Source organism: Pogona vitticeps, chromosome 3 (genome assembly GCF_051106095.1).
Source record: "Pogona vitticeps strain Pit_001003342236 chromosome 3, PviZW2.1, whole genome shotgun sequence".
Taxonomy (NCBI): Eukaryota; Metazoa; Chordata; class Lepidosauria; order Squamata; family Agamidae; genus Pogona; species Pogona vitticeps.
Genome location: NC_135785.1, coordinates 251,588,371 through 251,612,555, shown reverse-complemented (window position 1 = coordinate 251,612,555; position 24,185 = coordinate 251,588,371). Strand labels below are relative to the sequence as shown.

At 47.6% G+C, this 24,185-nt stretch overlaps 1 protein-coding gene across 4 annotated transcripts in view; it reads left to right on the top strand.

Moving 5' to 3' along the window:
- Nucleotides 1-24,185, top strand: part of AMOTL1 (angiomotin like 1) — a 97,801-nt gene that overhangs the window by 46,953 nt on the left and 26,663 nt on the right. For all 4 annotated transcript variants that reach the window (XM_078390107.1, XM_078390108.1, XM_078390110.1 and 1 more), the window contains 2 exons: nucleotides 8,715-9,027; nucleotides 10,923-11,067. In XM_078390107.1, the coding sequence (XP_078246233.1) occupies nucleotides 8,715-9,027; nucleotides 10,923-11,067 (458 nt within the window). The remainder of the gene's footprint in view (nucleotides 1-8,714; nucleotides 9,028-10,922; nucleotides 11,068-24,185) is intronic.

The window sequence follows — 24,185 nt, the reverse complement described above, 5'->3', positions numbered from 1 at the left end:
AAGCATTTGACATCATTTGTGAAACTGCTGCTGCGCATGTCCGTGTGAAGTACCTGTATTTTCACAACTCTTCCCACCCCTCTTAACTTGCTCTTGAATAGTTTACATCTACCGTGTTTCCCCGAAAATAAGACAGGGTCTTAATTTTTGCTCCAAAAACGCATTTTTTTCATGTACAGCAATCTACATTTATTCAGATACATTCCTGTCATCTTCTGGTTGCTACACAATGGTGGAGGGTGGGGTTTCACTTCACTGGGGCTTGTTTTTGGGGTAGGGCTTATGAGCATCCTGAAAAAATCATACTAGGGCTTATTTTCAGGTTAGGTCTTGTTTTCGGGAAAACAGGGTGTATGATGGGACATCAGGAAACTGATGTCTCTGTGTGTATGTGTGTGTATGTGTGTGTGTGAGAGAGAGAGAGAGAGAGAAACAGGCAAAATTGGATTTTCAGTATTACCTCCTAAAATGAATAAGTGGACATTCAATAAAATCAAACTTTGTTCTTCTTCCACTTAAAGTTGTTCCCTCACCTGGAGAAGCACAGCAGTTCTCTGAGGCTACTGGCAACGTCAGTTGTAGGATGTCCACCTGAGGACTGTAATGTGGCTCCCCTACAGTCTTAATTGTGCTTTGTTGCCATTACCAAACCCTTTCTGGTCGATCGCCTGCTGCTTTCATGTGTATCGTTTTTGTCCTGCTGCTACCCTCGACCGCAAAGAGAGAGTAATCTGTGCCAAGATAGATTGGGGAGGACGTGGAGAGAAGGCTCTCCATGCCATCTGAATGAGGAAGGAGGATTGCTGTGTATGTGTGGGCGTATAGGCATCTATCCTCTCTCACCCAGCGTAACTTGCATCCCTCAGTGCCCAGTAAATTGTGACCTCACCATCTCCATAAAGCGTCTGGTGAAAGTCATCCTAATGTATGGGTAATCATCATCAGTATTTACATTGGCAGAGACAGCTCTGCCTGTTGTTTCCACTTGCTAAGGAGGCAGTAGAAAACCCTGAACAAGTGTGCAAAGGCAGTCTTATTTATTTGGTTGCTTGTTCATTTACTGGATTTATAGTCCAAAATTGGCACTTTGTTGTTATGTGCTGTCATAAGGCGGCATCCCTATGAATGAGAGATCTCCAACATGTCCTATTCTCAACTTTTGCAAAGTCAAGTCTGTGGCTTCATTTGTGGAGTCAATCCATCTTGTATTTGGCCTTCTTCTTTTTCTGCTGCCTTCAACCTTTCCTAGCATTACTGTCTTTTCCAGAGAATCTTGCCTGCTCATGATGTGCCCAAAGTAGGGCAGCCTCAGTTTCAACCTTTGTTGTTTCCAGAGTTCAGGCTTAATTTGATCCAGAGCATGAAAGCTGGTTCCGGGAAGGTCCTTTCTAACCTGTCTGTTAAGAGGTGGGGGCTGAGAAGGGGTATCTTGTGAAAATCCCAAAGTCCAGGCAGGCCAGTATTGGAGAATGCAGGGGATGCGGGCAAACAAGATGATTCTTCAGGAAAGATTGGAGCCCTGTAGAGGAGAAATTGTTTTGGAGGGAGAGGAATGGAATTATTACCAGATGAGATTTCATTCCGCCTAAAAGATGAAAGCCCTATTTGAGTATTCAGTAAAAGGCTTTAATCAGAAGTTGTCAGCAGAGAAAGGAGAGATAAATCTCTCCTGAACAGGAGGAGCATTTGAACAAAGGAGCACTTCCATGTTACCAGGAACCCTTCGTTTTTCAGACCTTATAATAATGTGGGGAGTCCCCAGTGTAGAGACAACTCTTCTGTTTAGATCAATCCTATTTTGATAAGGCTCAAATCTCTAGCTAGGGTGTCCTCACAAATCTAATTATGTTGAGAGACGAAGACATTGGTTATCAGACAGCCTTTTTTCATCAGCTTCTGCTAATCTCTGGGAGATCAAACTTTGCAGTCAGAAGATAATAAAATGTCCTTATGAAGACAGATTCTTCAAAGCTGCCATGTTGATGGCCTCTTACCAAACAAAAGCTAACTTTTGTAGACTAGATGGACAGTATATAAGTCTAATAAATAAATAAATAAATAAATAAATAAATAAATAAATAAATAAATAAATAAATAAATAAATAAATAAATAAATAAATAAATAAATAACTGATTTGCAGTTTGTAGAGCTATGAAACTTGTAAAGGATAATCAAACATCATTACTTCAGAAGGTATTTCTATTTCTAATTTGGAAGCTATGGTTGATGTTTTTTCTGCCCATAAAGCTGGAACCCTACTTCAGTCATTTAGGCATCAGTGCTTCTAAAGACAGTTTGCCAGCTATAACTGCTGCAGATTGTATCTGCTCACCTGTCTGCATTAAGTATCTAGAACAGAGACTGTTGCTTTGATACTAGTTGTATTGGTTTCTGTTGCATTTACTGTATATTTGCTGGCATACCCTAAAATTTCTTAATGCTGAAATCCTAATGTATTTAATGTGTGCTTAATATCTTAAATTACTTTTCTGGTGATACTCATTTATTCTAGCCTGCTAGCAGAGCAAAGCATTTTGTAGTGTTGTTTGCTAGGAAAGGGGAATATTAAGCCATTATTATTAATGTTGTTGTTGTTGAAACTATCAGACACAGTCAGTCAAAATTATAATGCATTGACTGGCATTATATAACAGATAAAAACCTATCTGTTAAATATTGGTGCAGTATATATGCTGATCCTAATATTGCTGTTTTTTTGTAGCTCTCATGGTGTTATTTCTAAGATCTGCAGCTTATAATACTGTGTGATCTGCAGCTGCTTATAATACTGTGTGATGGTGATGACAACAACTTCTATATTTCCCATTTAGTGGCAAGCCACTACTCTGGGCAGCTTATAACATAAAGCTAATTAATGAAATAATGCTACCCATCTTATTACCTTTCCTCTCTGGTGTGACCCATCTGTCCAGCTGCTTTGTAAGGGAGAAGGTGTTGAGTCTGTTTGTAAAACACATTTGTTTATTGGCTAGTACTTACAAATAGAATGTTTGGATCAGATCCTTAGTGACTTGTAAAAGTAGTAAAATGGACTAGGTGACCTTAGTGATCCCTTGCAACTCAGTGCTTCTGTAGCAACCATCCCTAGACTGATGTCTTCCCAGATGTATAAAATTTACCTCCAAGTAGGATGTCCGGGGCTGGGCTGGGGATTGGTACTGGCTGGGGATGATGGGCATTTTAGACCAAAACATCAAGGGGAGTAACATCGTCAGAAGTCTGTTGTATAACACGGGAAACATCCGGTGATGACGGCTCAGCTGTGGATTCTGTATTCCTGACATATGAAGGAAATGGTGTTGCATTTCCAGCTGATCAGCACTGTCCAAAACATAAGAGAGAGTTGGTGTGTGTTTTTTCAACCACAAAAGTGTGGCTTTTAGAGGAGATAGGAAGGCCTCTGTTTACGTAAGGAAGGCAGCAACTGTGGGATGGGAGAAATGAGAGGAAAGCAGGGTCAGATTTTGATTATAGTCTTGGAAAATTATGAGAGGGTTCCATCTGTAAGGCTCCTTCCTTACTAGGGCTTTTCCAGGTGCCAAGCACATGGATTCAATGTGTCTCACACTCCCAAGCCATGCTATGAATGTGGAGCTCTTCTCAGTAGTCTAAAGACCCCATGAGATACGATATCAAGGAATTGGAATGGGATTTCCTGTCTGTGTACGTTTTTGAGTGAGAAAAAGCTGAAAGGGATGTAGCCTGGCCATTGAGCGCATGGTTTGAGAACATAAGGTTCTCTTGTCATCCATGGCATCCCTAAAATAAAGAGCAGGCCATGGAAAAGTTCTTGTACCAGAGAGCAAGATTGGGCAGCATTGGGAACTGAGTGAGTTTGTTGATTCATATATACCGTTGACGCAACTGGCATCAACTTCATTTGATCCAAATTAATGGGTAGAATTCTAACTGTGACTTCCTGGGCTGAAGTTTAACTGCTTGGGTTGAATACAAAATGGTCTTTAAATTCGTATGAATATGGAATAGATGGCATACCAAGTTATCGATTTGAACTCTTTTCTTAACCTCTTCTAATGTTAACACAGAAAACAGTTCTAGAGAATCAATCTGGCACGTTTTGTGCTGGTACTTTCCTCCTTGCTACGCTTGCTAGTTTTTGCTTTGTAAATTATAATCATATCTGGATTAGAATGAATTTTAAACCACATTGTCAAATTATGTTGCTCTGCTACATCCTTTTTCATCAGATAAAAGCTTTTTCACCCTCCCTTATTATTTGCTGCACAGCAGTTGCTATTCAGTGGTGGACTGCCAACGAACATGGAAGCTTTGTTTAGCTCAGAGGTGCCGCTGAAATAGTGGACTGTTGGGTTCTATGCAGCAAGAGAAAAGTAAAAAAAAGTTGTAAGTCATTCTGAGATACACTAGGATTTTTAAGAGCTGGAAGCACTTAATTAGTGCATTTCAAGAAAAAAAATATTTCCACTTCATTTTGCTGTATAATTTAGTGTACATTCAAACTAGATTCTATAGATGGGAACCAGAAAAGTATTTTGCATGATTGCTCTAATCATCATCATCATCATCTTGGAAGTACAGAGCTGGAAGAGACCCTATAGATCAGTGATCCCCAACCTTGGGCCTCCAGATGTTCTTGAACTACCACTCCCAGAAGCCTTCACCACCACCTCTGCTGGCCAGGATTTCTGGGAGTTGAAGTCCAAGAACATCTGGAGGCCCAAGGTTGGAGACCACTGCTATAGATCATCAAGTCCAGCTTCTGTCAAGGAGACACAGTGGGGAATTGAACTCCCAACCTTTGGCTCTGCAGCCAGATGCCTAAACCACTGAGCTATCCAGCAGTATGACACTCTACCTGTTGCTTGTGTATTTGCTATTCATTTGAAGGAAATGGCTACCAGCTTGCTCTTAGGGGAGCTGAAAAATGCATTTAACTAGCTGTTGGTAAAACCCTTTCTATAGGACAGATTCCTTCTCCTTGATTGAGTGTATTTATTTTTAAATAGAGGTCGTGTGTTGGTTGGACCTCTTTTGTGACCCAGAGAGTGTGTTCTTTCCAAAGTTTGCTACTGTGAAGGGCATTCAGCAACTTGTAAGAGCAAACTGAAGCTCTGCCTTCTACATAGTTGTGTACTCCACGAGAGGGAAAAACTTCAAAGGCAAGTCTAACATGAATGAGGCTCATAAACAAGGGAAGAAGGACTATTTGTCCTGTAGAAAAACATGTTTAACCGCCACATATCAGAAGGAGCAACACAAAACTCTTAAAATGGGTTTGCTGGAGGAATAATTTAAGGGCAAACGCCAGCCCTTCAGCTTACAAATGGGGGTGAGCACCAGCCCCTAGAGTCAGACACAACTGGACTTCATTGTCAAGGGGAGCCTGTACCTTTACCTTTTACTAAAAAGGTAAAGGTTCCCCTTGACAATTTTTTGTCTATTCGTGTACGACTCTAGGGGGCGGTGCTCATCCCCGTTTCCAAGCCATAGAGCCAGCGTTTTTGTCCGAAGACAATCTTCCGTGGTCACATGGCCAGTGCGACTTAGACGCGGAACGCTGTTACCTTCCCACCGAGGTGGTCCCTATTTATCTACTTGCATTTGCATGCTTTCGAACCCTAGATTGGCGGGAGCTGGGACAAGCAACGGGCGCTCACTCCGTCGCATGGATTTGATCTTACGACTGCTTGGTCTTCTGACCCTGCAGCACAGGCTTCTGCGGTTTAGCCCACAGCGCCACCACGTCCCCTTTTACCTTTTACTACTTTATGGCTTTTGTTGTTTAGTTGTTAAGTCATGTCCGACTCTTCGTGACCCCATGGATCAGAGGTCGGCAGGCCCTCCTGTCTTCCACTGCATCCTGGAGCTGGGTCAAATTCATGTTGGTCGCTTCAATGACACTGCCCAACCATCTCATCCTCCATCATCCCCTTCTCCTCTTGCCTTCACACTTTCCCAACATCAGGGTCTTTTCCAGGGAGTCCTCTCTTCTCATGAGATGGCCAAAGCATTGGAGCCTGAGCTTCAGGATCTGTCCTTCCAGTGAGCACGCAGGCTTGGTTTCCTTTAGAATTGATAGGTTTGTTCTCCTTGCAGTCCAGGGGACTCTCAAGAGCCTCCTCCAGTACCACAATTCAAAGGCATCAATTCTTCGGCGGTCTGCTTCTTTATGGTCCAGCTCTCACTTCCATACATCACGACAGGAAAAACCATAGCTTTGACTATTCGGACTTTTGTTGGCAAGGTGATGTCTCCGCTTTTTAAGATGCTGTCGAGGTTTGTCATCGCTTTCCTCCCAAGAAGCCGGTGTCTTTTAATTTCGTGGCTGCTGTCACCATCTGCAGTGATCAGGGAGCCCAAGAAAGTAAAATCTGTCAAAGCCTTCATCTCTTCCCCTTCTATTTGCCTGGAGGTGATGGGACCAGTTGCCATGATCTTAGTTTTTTTGATGTTGAGCTTGAAACCATTTTTGCGCTCTCCTCTTTCACCCTCTTTACGAGGTTCTTTAATTCCTCCTCACTTTCTGCCTATACAAATACATAACTTGGTAAAATTACTTTTTTGGACCGTAAATTCCCCCCCCCCCGCCAACCTGCATGAATTCTTGTAATTCAGATAGTAACTTTTCCAAGCTTTATGTAGGATAAATTTTCATACTAATTATGAGACCTTTCAGTGCTGGCTTGAGAACTGATTTACTTCCATATTGGAATGCCTTTCCTTTCCTCCCCCTACTTTTTGTCTGCCGGTCTTCCTTTTTTTGATCATCTGCTAAAAAAAAGAAAAAGAAAACAGGCTACATGGATCCTGAAGTTCCAAACAAGAGCAAGAAAAGTACAACATGTGGTCTCAGTGGCAGAGAGGATGATTGTGTCCTACTTTAGATAGGACAACTTTATTTGAAGAAATCCACTATTTGAAAGGCTAGCCAGCCCTCGTCCAGTTTAAAAGTAAAGAACCAGAATAAGTAGAAGTTAGCCTTGCACAGGAAGCACCTGGACTAGAGATTAGACACTCAGGTCAGCTTGACGCAGTCTCCTGCACTGTGATGATATGAGTGATCATTGTTTCTATTTATGTCCAGAAACATTTCATTCAGTTCCTTCTGTTTATTTAAATTCCACTTTTATCCCAGAAAAGGGACTCAGGATGGCAGAAAATATTTCAAAATGTTCACCTGTACTTATATATTATGTATACAGTGGTGCCTCGCTTAACGGCAATAATCCGTTCCAGGAAAATCGCTGTTAAGCGAAAACATTGTAAAGCGGAAAAAAACCCCATTGAAACGCATTGAAACCCTTTCAGTGCGTTCCAATGGGGTCAAAACTCACCATCCAGCGAAGATCCTCCATAGGGCAGCCGTTTTCGCTGCCGGTCTTGCGAGTAATCTCTCCCAGAAAACAGCGGGAAGCCATTTTGTTTACCTGGCGGCCATTTTGAAACCGCCGATCAGCTGTTTTAAAATAGTCGTTTTGTGAAGAATCGATTCCTGAAGCAGGGAACCGATCATCGCAAAGCGAAAAAAACCCATTTAGACCATTGTTTTGCGATCACAATTGCAATTGCAAAAAGATTGTCATAATGCAGTTTCGTCATAATGCGGGGCAATCATAAAGCGAGTCACGACTGTAGATGCATAATTAGAAATATTTTCAAGCAAATGAATTCTGCAGTTCAGAGTAGAAATTTAATCATCATCTCAAAAGAGGAAGTGCATCACCAAAAAAAGAGCACAAAGAATTGTATAACATCTGTGTACGCGGATTTATATGTGTAGATGCATATTTAGAAATATTTTTATGCAACTTTCAATCCTCTTACTGGAAAAAAAGTGGGATATAAATAAACTGAATGAAATGAAAAGAGAGAAATATTTCTAGACATTAATAGAAATAGGATATATCACATTGTTGCAGTGGGGAAGACTGCAGCCAGCCGGCCTATGTGCTTCGCAGTTTGCTGTCTGAGTGCCTTGGATTTTTGAATCTGTAGAAAGAAGAATGAGAAGAAGCCAAGTTTCTAGCCCTTATTGCTACAGAGATAGAATGGATAATTCTTGCTGATAGTTCAGCAGCTAGAGCGGTTGCAGAACAAGATTTCTAATACTTACTGAGATTTGACTTAATTTTTCAATTCTGGATACAGAATTTAAGAGCAAGAAATGTCTCTCATCTACAATAAAGTTTAAGTAGGTGGGACTGCCTTTGCAGGCATTTATTTATTATAATGTTGGTCTCTCCCTTTCCTTCCCTTCTGTTTTTTTCCTTTTCTTTTCCTTCTCTTTTCCTATGATGGAATACTCTGTAAGGTCTTTGGGGTTGGCTGCAAATGTTACATGTCATGAAAGGACAGCGAACGGTTAGGTATTTAATGTTATAATATATTTACTTGCAAGCAGGGGGAAAGGAGCTTCTGGCATTATCTGCCTCATTTGCCGGTCTAGCTTAGCTGGTTTTATTTACCTTGATAAGCCAGGCGGATGGGCATCTACTGCTTTGCCTCAGGCAGCAAAATGGCTTGGGCCAGCACTGCCTGTAAGCATCAGGTACATGATGCTATATTATAGAGTCCATATCAGGTATTGTTACTGTGTTAAGAAGAAATAGCACTCACTTCTACCAGTCTCATGCCCATGTGTCATTCACATCCTGTCTCCCTTGAAAATCAGTTGTCTGATTAATCATTGCCTCCTGCCTTTTCTGTCTAGTCGTCAGTGCCAGCCATCTTTTTCACCAATGCCAGCACAGCAGCAGCAACAGCAGCAGCACAGTCCGATGTCCTCGCAAGCTTCCTCTCTGAGTGGCCCATTGCACTCCACGTCTTTGCCTCCTCTCTCAATGACCACAGCATCCCAGTCCTTGCCTGCCACTCCGCCAAGCCAACAACAGCAACAGCTCACACCAGATGCGTTTACCATTGTGCAACGAGCCCAGCAAATGGTGGAGATGCTTTCAGAAGACAACGAGGCCTTGCAGAAGGAGCTGGAGGGCTACTACGAGAAAGCAGACAAGCTTCAGAAGGTACTGTGGCATGACAGAGAGGGATGGGCCTTTTCCTGCAGCTCAGCGATAAAGCACACGCTTTGCATGAACAGAAGGGCCTATGCTTAGTCCCTGGTGTCACCAGGGAGGGTAGGTAAGAATACCTTCTGAAACCCTGGAGAGCTGCTGTTAGTCAGGTTGGCAAGATTGAGTTCAATGGTCTGTCTCAGTATAAGGCAGCTTCCTATGTTTGCTGTTTGCTGTTTGCTGTTTGTCAGTGAGATAAAAGAGGTATTGCTCAGTTAACTGGGTAGAAAGAATAGCCTTGTCTATTTAAACTTCCCCTACCCTTGCATGTTCCATCTGTTCTTGACTTTAATGCCCATCAGCCCCAGTCACCATTGCCTGTGGTCAAGGATGCTGGATTCTAGAGGACATCAATTGGTGAAGGCTGGCAGAGTTGGACCAGAACAGGACTTTTCCGATTTTAGGTTTATAAAAGGTGTACATTGAGAATAAAAGAGTTTTGACACCAGATATTTGTACCTGAAGAACAGACAAGAATTCAAAATCTTTCTTCACTCAAATCCTCTTCTGGTCACTACAGTTCTTATTCATTTTGGTGATCTAATTTTGAGATAGGAGAGACCCTTATTGATGATGATGATGATGTCCTTACTGGTCTGTTACAGATCAGGGTCCCTTTCTTCCTTGTATGTTTGAACACTGTTATTCCATATCATTATATTACTTACTTGGAACATTATTTTCATATGTGGTGGTGATGATTCGGATGATGTCTGATACACAGCAGAATTCAGGCTAAATTTATTGCAGTGCTGTTTCGTGGAGCTTGAACTGCCTTTCTATCTGGCAGCGTTTTCCCAGTGCTGGCCATATTCTAGCCCAGCTCACTATGTTTATACAGCCGTGATTTATTCCTTGCCAAAAAGGGGGTCCCCAGCTTTTGTCGGCATTATTTCCTTTCCTGAACTAGCTGGCAGGGGTTTGACTTTGTCGGCTTGTCTGCCGTCCTCTTTAATTGTCGCTTCTTAGCTGGTTGGGAAGTGTCCAGTTGCATATTTTCATTTCACATCGAGGGCAGCCCATTTTGCACAAAAGTTTGCATCATCTCTGTCTTCCCTGTACAAAAAGCCTTAGGAAGTCCCGTATTGAAAATGGGTTTCCTTTGAGCAGGAGGTTGCCTTTTCTGCCTTGTGTGATGAATCAACACAGCAAAATTTTCTGGGCCTTTATGAGTAGTGCAGTTGGTCATTTTTTAACTAGAACTCCCACCATCCTGAGCCTCCCAAACGCTTCCCTAGAGCAAAAGGGGTCCCTATGGAGCCTCAGAAGCTGAGACAGGGATAAAAAGCTTTAAATTAATTTAAATGTATTTTTTCCAGCCATCTGATCTGATCCGGTTTACATTAGCCGAACAGCACAAGCAAGATTTTTGCCCACATTAAAAAAATAATTATAGTGGAACTAGTGATGATGTTACTTTTGAAAGGACCATCTTGACCCCCTGCTTGCCCCCCCCCCCCGCAAAGTAAAGCATGTTGTGCATTGTAGCCCGTTATTTTCATGCACTAGTTTTAAACAGAGGCCTTTTCAGCTTTACCTGGAGATGCCAGAATTTGGGATTTTTCAGACGGAAAAACATGCTGTGCCCCAGAGGCAGTTGTGTAATCATGGGTTTCTATACTGAATGGGGAACTGATTGCTTTCAGCAGCAGTGGGGTTATGGAGAGGAGTTCCACTTTGGTGTCACTGTGGGAGAATTCTTCCTGCAGAATTGCGCTAGTGTGAAAGTTGGCACTTGTTTCTGGCCACCGCACAAAAACTCTCTTTCAGAAATCTCAGGCCAGTGACTGACATCCATCCCTGTCCAGCTCTCAATGAGATGTCTGTTTCTGTGTCGTTCTTTTCAGTTTGAAATGGAAATCCAAAAGATTTCAGAAGCTTACGAGGACCTGGTGAAGACTACCACCAAGAGAGAGTCCTTGGACAAGGCCATGCGAAACAAACTTGAAGGAGAAATTAGAAGGCTCCATGACTTCAACAGGGACTTGCGTGGTATGTCCTTTTTTAAGATGGCCTTCTCGGTTTTCATTGCCTTTCTATTTTGCTCCTGAACAGTCACATTCTGTAACCACGTAAAAGGTGGAAGAAACTTTCTCATCAGACTTGCAGAGAATTACTTAGGGTAGGTTGTGCCCCCAAAGAATTTTCTGCTCCTGACTGGGAAAAAATGGACTTAACTTTCTCCCTGCCTGTAACTCTGTCAAGATGGTCCTTGGGTGTAATACTTAGCTACATTTTAGTCCAGTGGACCTGACAAGTTTGCACACTCCTCTCTCCAGTCTGGTGGTGAGCAGGGCATTGGAAATTTTCAATTCTGCTTATGACTGCCTGAAATTATACCATTCATCCAAACAAGAACTGTGGTTAGTGTTATACTTCTTTATACTTTAGGTCAGGGGCAGGCAACTGTGACCATCCTGATATTTTTGAGTGTATCTTTCTCAGCCCATAACCATTGGCTTTGCTGATTGGGGCAGACTGCGCTTGTAGGCCAAAACACCCAGAGAGCCAAAATTTCCCTTCCCTGCTTTAGTGGAGACAAATCAAGGTTGGGAACAAAACTCTTCCTTGTACTTTTCTGTATAGTACACAATCTATCTGGAGTTGGCCACAGTGATAGGCCTCCCTCTAGTATCTCCTGTGACCAAATTGCAGCATTTTTTTAAATCTAAAGTGGAGGCCATCTGCCGGGACCTTGATCCCTTTTTACAGATAGTAGATCGGGCTGAGATGTCTAGTGCATTGTCTTGCCCGGCGAGGTTCACTTGCTTTCAACCTGTGACGTCCAGTGAGTTGGATAGGGTGCTTGTATGCTGTCGCGCCACCACCTCCTCTTTAGACCCTTGCCCGACCTGGCTCATCAAAGCAGCCAAGCCGGTAACAACAAAATGGGCCACAGCAATAATTAATGGGTTTCTGCAGGAGAGCATGGTTCCCCTGCCCTCAAGGAGACACTCATTTAGGCCCATTAGAAAGAAACCTAATTTGGTGGCAGATGAAATTGGGAATTATAGGCCCGTTGCCAGTGTTTGTTTTATGAGTAAAGTGGTTGAGAGGGTGGTGGCCAATTAGCTCCAGGCCCTCCTGGAGGAAACTGATGTCCTTGATCCGTTCCAGTTGGGCTTCAGGCTGTGACATGGTACGGAAACAGCGTTGGTGGCCCTGCAGGATGACCTCCTGAGGGAGGCCAACAGGGGTAATATGTCCTTGTTGATCCTCCTTGATATCTCATCCGCCTTTGATACCATCGACCACTGTATCCTCCTGGGGCGGCTCTCTGAGTTGGGAATTGGTGGTCTCACCTTGGCGTGGCTCCATTCCTTCTTGGAGGACTCTCCCCAGAGAGTTCAGCTTGGTGAGGTGACTTCCACCCCGTGGATCCTCAATTGTGGGGTTCTGCAGGGGTCGATCATCTTGCCAATGCTATATAATATCTATATGAGGCTGTTGGGCGAGGTCATCCGGAGTTGTGGAGCTTGACATCAGTTTCATTAGTACACTAATGACACCCAGCTCTACCTCTCCTTTTCTCCAACTGCAGTGGATGCTGTTCTTCTGTCCCTCGAACGCTTTTTGGGTGGATGAGGGCAAATGGACGGAGGCTGAATCTGGAGAAGACGGAAGTCTTGCGTGTGAGCAGCCCTGGCGTCAGTGGGTTGGGAAACTCCCTCTCCTTTGTGGGGGTGATTCTTCCCACAAAGAGTGAGGATCGCAGCTTGGGCATCTGCCTGGACCTGGATCTCACCATGGAAACCCAGGTGGCCTCTCTGGTCCAGGCAGCCCATTTCCATCTTTGGAGGATTGCCTAGCTGCATCGCTATCTAGACATGGGGGCACTCACGATGCCGATTCATGCCCTCGTAATCTCAAGAATAGCCTACTGCAATGCTCTCTACGTGGGGCTACCCTTGAGGCTGATGCGGAGACTTCAACTGGCCCAGAATTCGGTGGCCAGATGATTAACTGGGGTGAAAAAATTCCAGCACATCTCCCCCACTCTGGTCACCAGTTCATTTCCGCATCGACTTCAAGGTTATGATGATAACATTCAAAGCCCTAGACAGTCTAGGACCTCAGTACCAATCAGAACACCTAATCCCGGCCAGATCTGTCCGTAATACCCATTCTTCACAGGCAGGGTGGTTGAGGGCCTTGACCCCGAAGGAGGCCCGGAGGGAAAGAACAAGAAACCGGGCCTTCTTGGTGGTTGCCCCCCACCTATGGAACAACATGCTACTGAGATTCACCAGGCACTCTTGCTGGACAGATTCACTAGGATCCTGGAGCTTTCCCGGAGCACTAGGATCTTACCCTCCCTCTTTACCTTTCTTTTTGCCATCCTCTCCATCACCCTTTTTACCATCTTTACTGCCATCTGTTTTAATTTCCCTATTTGTTAATTATTAATTTATTTTTATCATTTTTTAATTTTTCCCCTTTATATTGTTGTTAGCTACCCAGAGTGGCCTGGTTGCCAGATGGTGCGGGATATAAATTGAAATGATAAATAAATAAATATCAGCCTTTTTCTCCAGTTCTCAAGATGTTTTGGACTTTAGTTCCTATAATCCTTCGCTCCTGGACAGTTAAACTATAATATTGGCATTGAAGTCCAAAGAGTCTGGACTTCAAAACCATATAGCCGCAGCTTATCCATGTGGAAACATAACATTAAAGAAGACATTCTCTCACAGCTGTGCTAGAGGGAACACCAAGATACACTCCTCGGGTCTTGTGCACATAATTCCCAAGTGCAATTTGTTATTATTTGTAATCAGGCCACTAAAAGCACCCCATATGTTTTAGGCTATTCTTCGATACAAAGCTTACGCATGGGCTTTGAGGTGTTCGGTGCAAGGGGGCTGTGGGGCATCCATTCAGTCCTGCCACCCTGTTCAACCATGGAATGGACTGCCTCAGAGGGTGATGGACTCTTTTTCACTGGAGGTTTTTAAGCAGAAATTAGATGCCCACCTGTCAGAGATGCTTGATCTGTAGATTTCAGCTTTGACTCTGTGACCTTGGGATCCTTTACACATCTATGAGTCGATGGAAAATGTAGATGGCCATCTTTCCACTTTTCCTCTCCCCCTGCCCCTTTTACTATTTCTGTTGTTCTTCTTCGTGGTCTCTGTGAAATCACACTAATGGGTTAATCTGCGCTTGCGCAGAAGGCCTCGGAACATTCTAGAGCTTAAAGTAACACTTTTGGCTCCGCCCCCCAGGACCTCATGGTCCGCCCGCCCTAACAGCCATTCAGTTCCATTTTTTCCGCTGCTGCAGTTAGGTCTTCTAGCTAGAGCTCCGTGAAATATTGGGAAGATTTGGAAGATTCCTACATTTGGCTCCGTTATTCCTTTCATCTAGGGAAGTACTTATTTTATCTCATTACTAGGGGAGTTTCTGGACTGTGTTTGAGGGGTTTCCCTCTCTCCCCTACCTTTTTCCCCCCTTATTTTCTTGGACTGTTTTTTCCCGCCTTTTTCTTTTATGGCCTCCAAGGCACCTTCTTCACCAAAAGTTACTTTTAAAAGCTGTGCCGCCTGTTCTAAAAAGATCCCTTCTACAGACGGCCATCGTTATTGTTTATTTTGTCTTGGGAAGTCCCATATCCCCCAGACCTGTTGCCACTGCGAACGGTTTACCCGGCAAGGCCTGAGACTTAGAGAACAACGTCTTCGGGCAGCGCTTTGGGAAAAATCCCTCACCGCACCTGCTATGGCGGCGACCTCTGCGCCTGCAGATTCGGGTCCTGCACCCGGCCCTAAAACTAGGGGCAATGGCAAGCCGACTACGTCTACCAAGAAGGCTTCTAAAAAACCCAAGCCTCCTAAGACTCAGGCCACGGCCGCCGTCCCTCCCCCGCCCTCTCCTGCGGCCACGCCTCAACTCCAACCGTCGCCCTCCCTGCCTGCTCTTACCCCACAATCTCCTATTGAAATTCTGTCCCAGGCTTCGTCGGTAGCTTCTTCTCCACCATCATTACTACCGCCTGTCGATACGCCGGACATACCTCTCTTCCCATCCCCTAGGAAGAGGAAAGCTAAAACAAGGCATTTGGAAACAGCCTCTGGAGATTCCCGGTCTCCGAGCCCCTCGGGACCGAAGGTCTCCCCCCACGGGGCTGGACATGTTCGCCCCAAGAAGCCTAAGAAGCATGAGGCTATGGAGGACAGAGCCGCTCCGCTCAAACTCTCTAAGAGTTATTTGAGGAAATGGCGGAAACAGATGCAAAAGCTCTATGACCCGCGGCTTCTATACAGCCTCGCTGTGCGGAGTTCCTCGTCCGACTCCTCCTCCTCTTCATCGGTCTCCTCCGATTTTTCGGTACTGTCGGTACCGTCACCCCGCGATACCGAGAGGGGCAGACACCGACACGTCCAGTCGGTACCGTCATTTCCCGATACCGGAGCGAAAGGGTCTCGGTCGGTACCGGAAGAACCTTCATCCCTACGGAAGGCAGAGCAACGGGCCACTGCCGCTGGCTGTGTACGTCCTCCAGTTCCGATACCGAGCGGTATCCCACGCCGTACCACGACCGATACCGGCGTCGGTACCGCGCCACTCGGTACCGACGCGGTGCCACCAAAACCGAAGCGTCCTCGCGATTCGGTACCGGTGAAACCGCGCAAGAAGAAACGACGCCACGCTTCTTCTGATTCTGACTCCTTTCAATTGGACCTGCTCGATACCGATCCCGATCCCGATACCGGGCATGGTATAGGACACGGTGCAGGACACGGTACCGATACCGGACCGAAGGGCAAGAAACGCCCCAAGAAAAAGGGCAAACCGATACCGGCCCCCGTTTTTCCCATGCCGGAACTCCCATTCCCCCCGTCCCTCCCTTCTGACCATCCCGACGATTCCTCATCGGAATGCTCATTTTCGGATGCATCCGCTCCTAATGATAACACTCCGGACTCTGCCATTATTGATAAGAACCCGGTTTCTCCCGCGGCCGATTTTCCCAGCTATTCCCAATTAATACATAGAATAGCCTCCGCTTTAGAACTTCCTGTCGAACGACCACCGGAAACGGTCCCCGACAAGGTATATGGCGACATAGATGAGGATCAGAACTTGCCCCTTGCGTTTAGCGTTCATTCCGTCACTACTACGAACCCTTAAACAGCCTTGGGACAAACCTTGTTCTACCCCTCAAATGTCCAGACGGGTAGAGAATTTGTACCGGATTCAGGGATCTGAACTGGACTTCCTTGTGAAGCATCCCGCCCCCAATTCCCTAATTGTGGACGTCGCCCAGTCTAAGTTCCGGCCTGCATCAGTCGCATCCCCGAATAACAAGGATGGGAGGAAAATGGACATATTTGGCCGGCGTTCATATGCCTTCTCATCCTTAATTGTGAGAGCTGCTAATTATGTGGCCGCTATGGCGGCTTACCACCAACACTTATGGGATTTGGCTTTACCATCCTTACAAGCTGCACCTGATGAGCTGCAACCTAGGGGTCTCTCTCTGCATCAAGAGGCCTCACAACTCATTCGTCAGGAACGGGTCACGGTCCGTCATATTTTGGATGCTGCGTCCCGTAATCTAATGACGGGCGTCGCCATGAGGAGGCAAGCGTGGCTTAAATCTGCGGCTATTCCTGAGGATTCTAAAGCCCGTATCCTGGACCTTCCCTTTGACGGTTCGGGTCTCTTTGATCCTAAGACGGACGAGATTCTGAAGGGTCTCCATGAGGCGAAAAAGGCTGCCAGATCCTATGCTGCTCAACCGTTCTACAAACAACGCTACTCATGGAAGCGTCCATCCTTCTACCCAACTACACAACCAGGGAGATCCTATCCCTCCAAACAGAGGTATTCTCCCTCTTCCGGCTGGTCCTCACCCCTCCATCCGACCCCCTAAGGCAAGAAGTAGCCACCCTGTTATGAAAGCATGCAATAACCAGGGTGTTTCCAAATCCTGCCAATCCTGGTTTTTTCTCCAGGTATTTTCTAGTGACAAAGAGGGACGACTCTTTTCGTCCTATTTTAGACCTCAGGCGCCTCAACAAGTTCATCGTCTATCGCCGTTTCCGGATGGTAGCTTTGGAGAGAATTCTACCCCTCTTGCAACAAGGCGACTGGTTCGTGGTCATAGACCTCAGCGACGCCTATTTCCACATAAACATAAGACACGACCATCGTCGCTTCCTGCGTTTTTCGCTGGGATCAAAGTGCTACGAATTCTCCGCTCTGCCTTTTGGACTTTCCACCGCGCCCAGAGTCTTTACGAAATGTATGGCCCCGGTGGCAGCTTTCCTGAGAACCAGGGGCATAGCCGTCTTTCCATACATAGACGACTGGCTACTGGTTGCACACTCCAAGCTTCAGGCAGAGCGTCACACTCTTACCGTCCTCCGCCTCCTCAAGACTCTTGGACTGCAGGTAAACTACAAGAAGTCTGTCCTTCTCCCCTCGCCGGTTGCTACCTACATAGGCGCCACTCTGGACGCTCGGACTGGCCGGGCATTCATGCCTCAGGAGAGAGCGCGAAAGATGGCTGTTCTCATCAAGAAATTTCGCCCTCTTCATCATGTCACCGCTCACACTGCTCAGAGGCTGTTAGGTCTTATGGCCTCCACCACTTCAGTCATTCCTCATGCGAGACTGAAACTTCGTTCGCTGCAAGTGTGGCTCCTGTCACTTTTCAGTCCTCTCTGGGACTTCCCCAAGAAGAGACTCTTGGTGTCAAAGGAGTTGTCAGAGCAGCTGAAGTGGTGGGTCAACCCGGGCAATCTGTTTATGGGACGCCCTTTTGCCCCTATTGCCCTACGAACTCGCATCACGACGGATGCCAGCGACATCGGCTGGGGTGCCCATTGTTGCGGTCTGCAGGTCCACGATCGATGGTCTCCAAAGGAGCTTGCCCTGCACATCAACAATCGAGAACTTCTAGCCATCTTCAAGGCCTGCCGGGCGTTTCTGCCCATTATCAAGGGCACGGCTCTTCAAATAGTCTCGGACAACACGACGGCTGTCGCGTATGTCAACAAACAGGGAGGTACTCACTCTTTCTCCCTCCTGTATCTTGCTGTCCAACTATGGGAATGGTGTCTCCAACATCATGTCTTTCCATCCGCTGTATACATTTCCACTCACAACAACATACTTGCGGATCGGCTCAGCAGGACTGCTGTTCTTCATCGTGGTCTTCTGTGAATGCACACAAAGGGTTAATACCAGCGCCAGCGTTGGGCCTCTCGGAACGTTTTCTAGCTGCAAGAGAAAAGTAACAATGTTTAGGACTACCCCTACTGCGCACGCCCAGCCTAACCGTCCCTCAGTTCCATTTTTCCGCCTAGCGGTTTGGAGCCTCTCGTCTTAGCTGCGTTTATTGCTGCGTTATTGCGATCTATCTGATTTTTGGCTTTGACCTTTGCTTCGCTCACGGACTACCCTAGCGCTTTTTCCCTTCAACTTGACGACCCGGTGTATATTCTGGCTTACTCGGACTGTGTTTGGACTGCTCTGCCTTATCCTTGGACTTGTCGTTTCGGTTTCCTTACTACCCTATGTCCCCTTCAGGGCCGTTCAGCAGGTGTGTGGTGTGCGACCGCAAAATCCCCCATCAAGACGGCCACGATACTTGCCTGTATTGTTTGGGCGAGTCGCACAATCCCAAAGCTTGCCCACACTGCAAAGCCTTCACTAAGGCCGCTCTCAAGGCTCGCCAACAGCGCCTTAAACTTCATCTGTGGGAGTCAACGTTGTCTTCCACGGCGCCCTCTGAGGGGGAAATGGCTTCCACTTCTCGAGCAGCTCCTGTTCACTCAGTCGTCTCCAAAGTTTCCAAAATGTCGAAGAAATCCGCGTCGTCGAAATCGGCCGCTCCTGCTTCACCCGAGCCTCCGGCTCCGAAAGCTAAGCCGTCGAAATCGTCCAAAGCTAAGGCGGCCGCCCAGCTTAAAATGACATCTATTCCACTTTCTCCGAGCTCGGGTTCCATCCCATCGCCAATTCTTGAGGAGTTGTCGAGGCGCTTCGGGGCCTCGGCCGAGGCACCCGCACCTCCTCCTGCTCGACGTACTGAAGTGATACCGCCTTCGGGAAGGTCTTCCCCGACGCCGAGCCAGTTAGTCGCCGTCACTACTGGCCTCGCTTCTGCCCCACATAGCCCTTTTCCTGCGGGCCAGGGGTCGCCTCCCGTGTCGATCTCGTCCGTACACTCGGACTCGAGATCTCCTCGAGAGAAGATACCTCGATCACCTGTGCGCTCGAGGTCTAAATCTCCTCGAGGCAAACGTTCTCGCACGGAGAAGCATGGCTCCCCGAGTCGGTCCCCGTCCTCCGGCCGCTCGAGGTCGAAGTCTCCTCGACAGAAACGATCGAAGAAGAGGCATCGAGCTTCCACTCAGTCCGACTCTAGCGATCGCTCGGACTCGAAATCCTCTAAGCGTAAACGCTCTAAGAAGAAGCACCATTCTCATCGACGTCGTACCAAGCACCGACGTCGGTCCTCTTCTTCCCGTTCGGCGGATTCCGACCGCCCTAAGCGTCGTAAGCACCATCGACGTCGACGCGGCCGTTCGCGGTCTCCTCCTTCGTCGTCGACATCCGCCTCTCGAGACCGGTACCGCAAAAAGATCCGGTACATATATGTCTCTTCTTCTTCGGAGTCGACCCGACCTCGACGCCGACGCCGGGCCATTCGAGCCAAAGACCACCCTCTTCCGGTACCGGTTGCCCCTCCACCGCAACCGGCCCCTCCCACCTCGGCACCGACCGTGGTCCCCGTTCGACCCCCGACAACGCAGGTCGACGTCGAGAAGCCCCCTCCAAGGAAGAAGAGGGACGTCTTCTCCTCTGATCCAGATGAGGTGTCCACGGAGCGGTCTTCTGACTCCGATCAGGAGCCACCCCCACCCTTACCACCGCATGATTTACCTCCGGGTGATCTGGTGCTTTCCGATACTGGCGATACTCACGCTCCTTCTCCATCTGAGGATTTTTCTTCTTACTCTCAGATGATGTCCAGGCTTGCCAAGACGCTTAAATTGGACTTGAATCTCCCTTCCCCTCCGGGAGAGGACTTGTTCTTTGGAGACATAAAACGAGACAGTACCGCTCCCCCCAGTATAGCCTTTGTGCCTGTAGTTATGGAGGCCATCAAGGAATTCTGGGCTCAGCCTGCGGCTACACCTAATGTCCCTCGTCGCACAGAACACTTCTACAAGATTCATGGGGCCGATACTCATTTTCTGCTCAAGCATCCCATTCCAAACTCACTCATTGTTGAAACAAGCTGTTCAAGGCCTTCGGCCAAAGCTCATGTTACTCCAGTCGACAAGGAGGGTAAAAAGCTGGAACTCATCGGCAGGAAAATCTACTCCCTTGTCACCTTGCTACTTCGAGTCATAAATTATCAAACTGTTTTGGGAGCTTATCACAAACAATTGTGGCTCAAACTTTTGCCTGGGTTGAAAATGATACCTGAAGACACCAGGCAAGCTTTTCTTAACTCATATGAGGAAGCTCAGACGGTATCCAAGTATGAACGTCTTTCCATCAGACATGCAGCAGAAATCTCTGCCAGAGTCCTCATGTCTGCCATCTCTATCCGGCGCCATGCTTGGCTCCGTTCTGCGGACATAATGGAGGACGTCAAATCAAAAGTTGAAAGCCTCGCCTTCGACGCTACCGGGCTGTTCAACGAAAAGACCGACTCCCATTTGGAGGACCTTCATAAGGCTAAGAGAACTGCTAAGTCTTATTCTGTTCAGACTCAATCTAGACAGCGACGCCCTCAATGGCGTAAATCTTATGGACAGTATCAATCTTCCCAACAATACCGTCCTTACAAACACCTTCCTCAGCAGCGCTCTGGCCAGTCCTCTTCTTCTGTCCAGGGCTATCAGGGATACCGCCCTCGTCCGCCCCATCGCCGCCAACCTTTTAAGCCACCTGGCAGAAAACAAAAACAGTATCTTTGACTTTCGGCCCCCCGTTTTCACCCACTCACCACCTACCACCCGCCTTCAACCGTTTCTTCACAACTGGTCTGTCATCACAAACGACACTTGGGCTCTAAAAATTATTCAGCACGGTTACCAGCTGGAGTTTATAAGATCTCCTCCGCTGGGTTTCATTACTCATTCTCCCTTCGACTCCTCGCTAGAGGAAGAAATATCATCTCTCTTAGAAAAAGAGGCCATCTCTACAGTACCACCTCACGACGTACAATGCGGGTTTTACTCCCGCTACTTCGCCGTCTCAAAAAGCGGAGGAGGCATAAGACCCATCCTCGATCTAAGACTCCTCAATACTTACCTGCGACCCAGACGGTTTCGGATGCTTACCTTAGAGTCCATCATGCACTTGCTGAAAAAGAGCAACTGGTTCGTCCTTATAGATCTAAAGGACGCATACTTTCACGTCACTATTCACCCCGACCACCGCAGGTTCCTTCGGTTCATCTTTCAGGACACGGTCTACGAATTCCAGGCCCTGCCATTCGGTCTGTCCACAGCTCCCCGGACCTTCACCAAGGTTATGGCTCCGGTGGCGGCTTACCTTCGTCTCAGGGGCATTCACGTTTACCCTTACCTGGACGATTGGCTCGTAGTCTCCACCTCGAGAAGGCAATCCCTGAAAGACACAAGGTTCATTCTGTATCTTCTTTCCAATCTCGGTCTCACTGTCAACAATCAGAAATCCCGGCTCATTCCCTCCAAGACAGTTCAATACATAGGGGTCTGCTTGGACGCTGTAAAGGGTCGAGTCTTTCTTCCCCCGGAAAGAATACACAAGATTCGACGAGCCATCAGGAAATTTTTCCCCGGTGCTCGGGTGACAGCCCACCATGCCCAGCACCTCCTCGGCCTGATGTCTTCTACGACGCCGGCGCTAGCGCACGCTCGCCTCAAACTCCGGTCGCTCCAATCTTGGTTTCTCACCCTTTTCGACCCCATGATCGACAGTCAAAGGAAACGCCTTCGTGTCACCCCGGAGCTCACCAGACAACTCCAGTGGTGGATGTACACACCCCATCTCACGGTTGGCCGGCCCTTTCGTCCACTCCGTCTCACCGTTCAAGTTACAACGGACGCCAGTCCGTCCGGCTGGGGGGCGCACTGCGGGCGCCGCACCATTCACGCCCTCTGGACGCCTCAAGAAGCCATGTTCCACATCAATTACCTGGAACTGCTGGCGGTTATCAAGGCCTTCAAGTCCTTCCTCCCTCTCCTCCGCGGCCGCGGAGTTCAGCTAGTGACGGACAACACTACCACAATGCACTATGTCAACAAGCAGGGAGGAACCCGCTCTCATTCACTCCTGTATCTCTCCATCCTCCTTTGGGAATGGTGTTACCGTCATCATATCTACCCGGTGGCCATCCATGTAGCCACGGAGGACAACACACTTGCCGACACTCTGAGCAGGCTTCACTATCAGACTCACGAATGGGAGTTGAACCCTCTGGTCTTCCAGGACCTTTGCAACCAGTGGGGGACCCCAGTGCTGGACGTGTTCGCATCCCCTCACAACGCAAAATGCTCCCGCTATGCCTCCCGGGCAGGTCTCGGTCACCACTCGCTCGGCGACGCATTCATGATTCCATGGAACCAGGGTCTCTTGTACATGTTTCCACCGATCCCGTTAATACAGAGATCCTTGATCAAACTCCGACGCTCGATGACTCCGGCCATCTTCATCGCACCCTTTTGGCCTCGCCAAGTGTGGTTTCCCACTCTAGTCAGCATGGCTGTGGACTCAGTAACCCTTCCAATGTGGCCAGACCTACTGACCCAGGAAGCAGGCAAAGTCCTTCACCCCGACCTCGACACGCTCCATCTGACGGCGTGGAGGATCGTCCAGAAATTCAGGAGGTCTTGACCAATGCCATCAAACCCTCCACGTCTCGCTTGTATGCCTACAAATGGAACAGCTTTCTGAAATTTACCCAGCAGAGGGATCTCACCTCCTCACCTGTGTCTCTTTCCACACTTCTGCAGTATCTCCGTTACCTGTTTGATTTCCACCTGTCTATCTCTACTATCAAGGTGTACCTGGCTGCGGTTGTCTTCTTTCAGCCCAGAGCTTCTCCCTCATCCCGCTTTTTCTCCCATCCTACCGTCAGGATGTTTTTGAGGGGTCTCTCTAACCTCCGACCTCCCGTTCGTCCTCCACTCCCTCAGTGGTCCCTCCATTTGGTTCTGCATGCCCTATCCAGACCCCCATTTGAACCTATGGCTACCTGTGACCTCAAAATGCTCTCTTTAAAAACGCTATTCCTAGTGGCTATCACCTCTGCTCGTCGAGCTAGCGAGTTGGCAGCTCTCCGCCATGACCAACCTTTTCTTCAGTTCTTTAAGGACAAGGTTATGCTTTACCTGGACGTCTCCTTTCTTCCTAAGGTGGTCTCCGACTTCCACGTCAACCAGCCACTTATTCTGCCGACTTTGTTTCCGTCTCCGACGACTGATGTTGAACGCATGCTCCACATGCTCGATGTTCGACGGTCCTTAGCTTTTTACGTATCCAGGACCAAAGACTTTCGCCTGGCCAACAGACTCTTCCTTTGCCACTTTGGCCCTAAGAAGGGTTGCCCGGCCTCGCCGTCCACGCTCTCTCGGTGGCTCGTGTCTACCATCGCCCTTGCCTACGAGCTCAACCACAGAGATCCTCCACAGGGACTTAAAGCCCATTCCACCCGGGCTGTTGCCTCCTCCACTGCCTTACTTCGTGGCGTCGACCTGCCCGACATCTGCCGGTCCGCTACGTGGTCTAATGCCTCTACCTTCATAACCCACTACAGATTGGACGTGAGGGCAAAAGAGGAGACCAAATTCGGGAGGGCAGTGCTAGCATCGGCTCTTCAGTGACAGCCCACCATCCGGTTAGTAAGCGTGCTAATCACCCTTTGTGTGCATTCACAGAAGACCACGATGAAGAAAGAAAGGTTACTTACCTGTAACGATGGTTCTTCAAGTGGTCATTCTGTGAATTCACACAATCCCGCCCGGCCTCCCCTCTGTCTGTCTGTCACTGGCATCTCTCTGACTCGAGGGCCTATGGCGGACAAATGGAACTGAGGGACGGTTAGGCTGGGCGTGCGCAGTAGGGGTAGTCCTAAACATTGTTACTTTTCTCTTGCAGCT